Genomic DNA, 6,819 nt, shown 5'->3' on the forward strand with positions numbered 1-6,819 from the left:
TTTGCTCCTTCAATAAAACAAGTGTTGATAGAGCCACTAAAAAAAAAACATAGCAGTGAGCCACCCTCAAAAAAACAAAAAAAGTGATGAAGGTAATACCTTATAATACAGGTAATAACTTATAATAAGTGACAGCATATCAAATTGTTTGATATATATGTATTCTATTTGACGCATTTTATTCATGTAATAAATAATATGACGTAATATACCTTAAAAAAATTTAATGATTTTCATGTCTGAATGATTTTGACGCAGTACCTGCATATAACGTTTTATACGTAGGTACCGTACCTGCATATAACGATTTATGCGTAGGTACCGTACCTGCATATAAACACAACCTTATTTTTTACACTACATAAAACATTATTATTATTGACATAGTCATTAACTTTATTATTGATTTATTTATGAGAAGTGCTTTTTCGAGTGTTCATTTTTTTCTGTGAGCTTTGTGAAATCTGGCTGATAATTTGAAAGCGCAGTTCGCACAAGTTCACTTAAATGTTCATCAGTTAGTTCAGATCGATATTTAGATTTAATGAATTTTAAAATTGAGTACAATGATTCACACACATAAGTAGTGCCAAAAATTGAAATAAGTTTCATAGCACACATTTTTGTTTGTGGGTATTTTTCTTCTGGGACATTTTTCCAAAATTCTATGGTTGAAACGCCACTTAGTTTAAGTCCTTTTAGTCCTTCGTCTTCTTGCAGTTCTAGTAACACCAACTCTACAGCTGCTGTATCCTTTGTTATTGGTGATGAAATAGGACAGCCATCGCTCACAACATCAACAGCAAAAGGATTTTCCAGGAATGAAAATGAAGGTTTAAGTGATCTTTTTTTTTTTTTTTTTTTTTGTTCTTTATTTGAATTTAAACAATCTATACAAATTGTGTATAATAAGCTTAAGTGTTAACAATTAAGGTTACAGTCAGAAAACATGAAAGGAGAAGCCGCCCACTGGCGACACTCCAGTATTAAGTGATCTTAAATCATAAAATCTGCGATTGATTTCTTCAGCAAGGCCTGATATCTTATTCATATATTTTTCAGTTTCCACCAGAATATTGGGAAAGCTTTCACTAATTTTCTTCAAACATTTTAAGTAAGCAAATGTTTTTGTCTGAAGGTCTTTTGTAAAAAGTTTTAACTTGTTTTGAAAGCTAAATACAATCTGGGCCAAATCAGAAATAAGTGTTTCCTTTCCTTGTAAAGATTTATTTAGAGTTAGTAAATACTGAACCACATCTGTAAAAAAAGCCAAATCTAACCACCACTGGGGTTCATTAAGTTCAGGAAAATATTTTCCTTTTTCTTCCATAAACTGTTTGACTAGATCAAGTAAGCCATCTCACTAAGCAGTACCAATGTTGCGACCCAGATGTTATTTTCAAATGAATCGTACAATATTGTTGATAAATGAAGTATATATTTATTTAAGTTAAGAGAAATCACTTTATGTAATAAAAGGCGTAGGGAAAGTGGCGTCCCCACCGCCCAATGCATTTTAAAAAAATGCATCGCAATAGCCCTACCCTGACCTTCATTGGTTGGGGTAGTCTGGTCCTCCAGGTTGGGGGTTGAGCGTGGGGTTAACAACCCCACCTTTGTAAAAAGTCTTATGTTATGATACCATCAAAAAAATCAGCCTCGGACACAGAAAACTGGATATAAGCTAGGACACGGAAAACGGACTGTGGAGTTAAAGATTGCGACGTGGAATATAACAAGCCTTTTTCGTACTGGTTCTTGCCAGAATCTCGTAGATGTACTAGATACGTACGAAATAAAAATTGCAGCACTACAGGAAATTCGCTGGACGGGTACAGGACAATTGAAAGTTGGGGAGTATGTAATCTTCTTTTCGGGATTGGAAGATAGACACTTTTTTTGGAACTGGTTTTGCTATTCATAAATCTCTAGAACCATATGTTAGAGAATTTAATCCTGTGTCGGAATGGATTTCAGTTTTGAGAGTTGATACAACCCCAATACACATGGTGTTAATATGCGTACATGCAACGACTGAAGTAAGCACCAGCAACGACAAAGACGCCTTCTACGAAGATCTTGACAGAATTTATGACGAAACACCAGGAAATGTAATCAAGATAATTTTAGGTGATCTAAATGCTATGTGTGGGAAAGAGAATCAATTTCATCCAACAATAGGAAAAGAAAGCATGCACAACATTAGCAACGACAATGGTTTGAGAATCATATCATTCGCATCCTCAAAGAATATGGTAATAAGTAGCACAACTTTCCCCCCATAAGAAGATCCACAAGGGAACATGGAGATCGCCGGATGGTAAAACAATTAATCAAATAGATCATGTACTTATCCAAAGAAGGTTCCGGTCATGTATTGTAGATGTAAGAAGCTATAGAGGGGCAGATTGTGATACGGACCACTTTTTGCTGATATCAAAATTTAAGATAAAACTACAAGGTCACAACAGTGTAAGAAAAAGAAGGAACCAGTTTAGTGTAAATTTAGAAGCGTTAAAGAATATAGAGATTCAGAGTAATTATGCAACTAAAATCAGCAATCAGTTTAGAAACCTCCAAGAGCAAGATATCGATTCAGAATGGAACCAGGCCATAAATATTATAAAGGAAGCAGTAGAACAAATTATAGGAAAAAACTGAAAGCAAAAAGAATAAGAAAAAATGGTTCAATGAGGTCTGTCGCAAAGCAATCGAGGCACGGCGCTTAGCCAGAGAAAATTATAATAGGTCAGGGGACCAGATTAGCAAGGAAAAGTATGAAAAAGAAAGAAGAACGTGTAAGCGACTATTACAGAGAGAAAAGAGAAGCTTCGTGAATGAAATATTACAGGACGCAGAAAAAGATAGATCTCAAGGTAGTATAAGAAATTTTTTCAAAACCATTAAAAAAATATAGTACATTCAACCCAACCCTGAAAGCAATAAAGGATAGTGACGGTACAATACTTATGGAGCCGGAAAAGAAAATTATGAGATTGAAAGAATATATTGTTGATCTGTTAAATGGCACAATACCTTCAGACCCGATAGAAAACGCAACATACCAGAAAGCGGAACCTTTTGTGAAAGAAATATCCAAGGAAGAAGTCAAGGAAGCAATAAAGAACCTTAAAAACTGGAAGGCACCAGGTTCCGACAGCATTCCATCGGAACTCATAAAATATGGTGGAGAAGATATGTATAACTTCATTTTCAGGATATGTCATAGGGTATGGTCGGAGGAAGTAATGCCAGAAACCTGGAGCGAAGCAATAATTATACCGCTCCATAAGAAGGGTGATAAAACTGAATGTAGCAACTATAGAGGGATATCTCTTCTAAACTCAGTGTACAAAGTTTTCTCCAAAATCCTACTAAACCGTTTGACACCGTATGCAGAAGAATGTTTAGGAGAGTACCAAAGTGGTTTTCGCAAAGGGAGGTCAACCATAGAGCAGCTATCAGTAATAGCGCGTTTAATTGAGAAGAAATATGAATATCGCCAAAACATATGGCAAATGTTTGTTGACTTTAGGAAAGCGTATGACAGCATCCATAGAAATAGCCTGTACAACATAATGGAAGAATTTGGTTTCCCAAAAAAAATTAATAAATCTAACCAAACTGTCTATGGAAGGAGTGAAGTACCAAGTCAGAGTAGAAAGTACTACGTCAGAAGCGTTTAATGTTGAAATGGGACTAAAACAGGGGGGACGCACTATCCCCATTATTATTCAACATAACCCTACAAAAGGCAGTACGAGTTTTGCAAAACGAAGCAAGAGGAATAAACGTGGATGAATATCATATAAAAGTGCTAGGTTTTGCAGATGATCTTAATATCATAGGAGAAACATTGGATGATACAGTGAGAGCTACTGAAGCATTAGAACACGCAGCAGAATGAATAGGGCTACACATAAACGCAGACAAAACAAAATTAATGGAACTATTAGACATGGAAACATCGCTTGATGTTTTAGAGACGTTACCATATGAAAAAGTCGAACAATTTCAGTATCTAGGTACATTACTTAATACTAAAAAATGATTGGTCCTATGAGATCGGGTCGAGAATAACAAAAGCAGAGAGAGCGTTTTTCGCCTTGCTGAAGTTTTTTAAGTCTAAATTATTTTCAAAACAAACAAAAATAAGACTATATACATCAATCATAAGACAGATACTAACATATGGTTGTGAAGTATAGACTACTACAAGTATTACAGACGACTAAAGACTTTTGAAAACAAAATATGGCGAAAGATATGTGGCCCGGTTAAAGACCCAAGGACAGGTCAGTGGCATAGGAAGTTCAACCAAGAATTGAAAGAGGAATTAAAAATAGTATCAATAAATGGTTTCATAAAGAGACAAAGGATACAATGGCTAGGACATGTCATGAGGCGGAATTCTGATGCAGTAACCAAAATGGTACTGAATTGGAAACCAGAAGGAAAAAGGCCACGGGGTCGTCCTCGGAGAGATAGTTGGATGTTGTAGAAAAGGATTTGGAAGATCTTAGAGTGCAGGATTGGAGGGAGATTGTGCAAGATCGTGATAAGTGGAGTGATTTGGTGATGGCGGCGGAAACTCTTGGAGAGTTATAAAAGCCAGAAGAAGAAGAAGAAGAAGAAATCACAATAACATAAATAAAGTATATAAAATGTATGGAGTGAAGATTCCTTGTGCACACCTACATGCGTCAGAGGGCTCAGAGCGATAAACTCGTAAGTCTTAATGGTCAGGCAATGTACATACGGACAGAGTCCGTGGAATCTCCAATGGTGATGTGTGGGTGACTTGAGCTGTGGAATCTAACTGCCGTCTCGGCTCTCGCCCTTTGGTATTTATGTTTTATGTTGGTCCTGTGACTGCTAGGTCACTGCTGTTTGGTGTGAAATCGTTCCGGACGTCACGTACATCCTGTGGCCATCGGATTTCTACATTTGATAATTAGCCATTTGTACGCGCCCTGGACTGCATCATCTTGGATTATTATTTGGGAATGAAATTTAACAGAGTAGGTCATTGTGTTAGCAGTTGTATTTACATTTTAAAAACGTACTTAATTTCTAAGGACATTTCCTTATACAAACGTGACAATTTCTCTTAACAATTATTATGTGAAGGTGGACACGTACACAATATTTACGTGCCTTATAACACCAAGATACATCATTAGGTAACTCATAGCTGTTCATATCTTCTATAAAAGATTTGAACTGTCGGTGTGTTTTGGCACTTGAGCGAATACAGTTTACAATTTTTAGAACTATCTGCATAATATGCGGATATTGAAAATATTTTGCTGCTAAATGTTATCTGTGAATAATATAATGTACAGGTAGGAAATCAGGATACGATGTGTCAGCTTTTAATAGTCCAATAAGCCTTTGTTTTGTACCAGTCATAGAAGGTGCACCATCAGTAGCAATGCTGACAATTTACCGATGGGCGTTTTCCTGTAAAACCCCATCCAGGGCTTCTTTAATGTCATAACCCCGAGTAGTATTCTTCAAAGTAACCAGGTTTAAGAGTTCTTCCACCTCCTCTAAGTCTTTTGACACATACTTCACAAATATGACAAGTTGTGTCATATCTTTAATATCAGTAGACTCGTCCAGTGCTAGGCTTACTGCTAAACACTTGCTTAAATTTGTTTGTAAATTATTTAAAATATCGGCACTAATAGCAGAAATTCGCCTCTCTATTGTGTGCCTAGCAACAGGCATTTCGTTTATTAATTTCTGCAGTTTTTTTATTTTCCGGTTCTAAAACCGAAATAACTTGAGCCATGTTTTTTTTTAATAAACTCCCCCTCTGTGTAAGAATTTTTTGCTTTTGCAATATTAAAAGCCAATATAAACCCAGCTTCAGTTGTTAAATCTGCTTCCTTGGTAAACATTGACATAACTCTACTCTGACCATGAAGTTTTTCTTTGAGTAATTTCAGTTTGGTTTTCCTTAACTAAGAGCCAACAGGAAATACTTTATTAAAACCACTGTGGTTACTGTCATGATAGCGTTTTAGATTACTGGCCTTCAACTGTGACAAAGACACATAAAAGACACATTGGCTTACCGTTTCTTTTTACAAAAAGGAATTCTTCCTCCCAGTCTGTATTAAAAGCTCGATTCTTCTCTTCATATTTACGCTTCTTAGATAACATTGTAACTGTTCGGACACTAGGCTACAACTGTATTCAAACAGCACACAACAACTACACACAGAAAAATATTTAAAACATTAACGCGGCAACTGTTCGGACACTAGGCTACAACTGTATTCAAACAGCACACAGAAAAATATTAAAAACATTAACGCGGCAACGCGATAACGGAAATTGTCGCCGGAAATTATTATCGTCGTCGTGTGACGCGGTCGTAATAACGACTGTAATGATAACGAAATCGACGACAATAAAAATGCTATCTAGCGTTTCCAACGATATTAACAAATTTTATATTATTTAAGTTTAGTCTAAATTTAGTTCAAGAGCCGCACGAAACTGATTTAAGAACCGCATGTTGCTCGCGAGCCTCGTTGTGGCTACCCCTGGTATATTATATACAAGTATATGATATTAAATAATAATAATTCGGTTTTTTTTTTTTTCATCCCCTTTAGACTCGAGTAGTAGTATTATGGGGCTTCCAACCATGGTTTTTTCAGTTTTTTTTTTCGAGGTAGTTTTGCTGCGGTAAATTTACGAGATTTGGCTTCTTTTTTAACAACGATTTTGGCTTCTTTCATTTAATTTTACTACGGTAAAATTTACGAGATTTGGCTTCTTTTTTAACAACGATTTTGGCTTCTT

General features: G+C 35.9%; 2 protein-coding genes across 2 annotated transcripts; one reads left to right on the forward strand and one right to left on the reverse strand.

Annotated features, from left to right (window-relative positions):
• Positions 1-411: 411 nt before the first annotated feature.
• LOC112690645 (general transcription factor II-I repeat domain-containing protein 2-like) lies at positions 412-1,330 on the reverse strand. The gene is made up of 2 exons (XM_025564692.1): positions 975-1,330; positions 412-844 (listed from the first exon to the last, which is right to left on the reverse strand). Exons 1-2 carry the CDS (start codon positions 1,328-1,330, stop codon positions 412-414), a joined length of 789 nt encoding a protein of 262 aa, XP_025420477.1.
• A 1,447-nt stretch (positions 1,331-2,777) lies between these two features.
• LOC112690647 lies at positions 2,778-3,907 on the forward strand. The gene is made up of 3 exons (XM_025564693.1): positions 2,778-2,833; positions 2,918-3,671; positions 3,755-3,907. The coding sequence occupies exons 1-3, from the start codon at positions 2,778-2,780 to the stop codon at positions 3,905-3,907; spliced, it is 963 nt and encodes a 320-aa protein (XP_025420478.1).
• The last annotated feature ends 2,912 nt before the right edge of the window (positions 3,908-6,819 follow it).

This window comes from Sipha flava, unplaced genomic scaffold, assembly GCF_003268045.1.
Source record: "Sipha flava isolate LNK unplaced genomic scaffold, YSA_version1 51411_pilon_pilon, whole genome shotgun sequence".
Classification (NCBI taxonomy): Eukaryota; Metazoa; Arthropoda; class Insecta; order Hemiptera; family Aphididae; genus Sipha; species Sipha flava.

Bases quoted from the DNA above. Each gene is read 5' to 3' on its own strand.
- LOC112690647 (XM_025564693.1), top strand. From the start codon at position 2,778: ATGAAAAAGAAAGAAGAACGTGTAAGCGACTATTACAGAGAGAAAAGA. The intron at 2,834-2,917 runs GTGAATGAAATA...AAAAAAATATAG, and splicing joins AGAGAGAAAAGAGAAGCTTC to TACATTCAACCCAACCCTGA. The intron at 3,672-3,754 runs GTCAGAAGCGTT...ACCCTACAAAAG, and splicing joins GTCAGAGTAGAAAGTACTAC to GCAGTACGAGTTTTGCAAAA.
- LOC112690645 (XM_025564692.1), bottom strand. From the start codon at position 1,330: ATGGAAGAAAAAGGAAAATATTTTCCTGAACTTAATGAACCCCAGTGG. The intron at 845-974 runs GCCAGTGGGCGG...AAAAAAAAAAAG, and splicing joins TCACTTAATACTGGAGTGTC to ATCACTTAAACCTTCATTTT.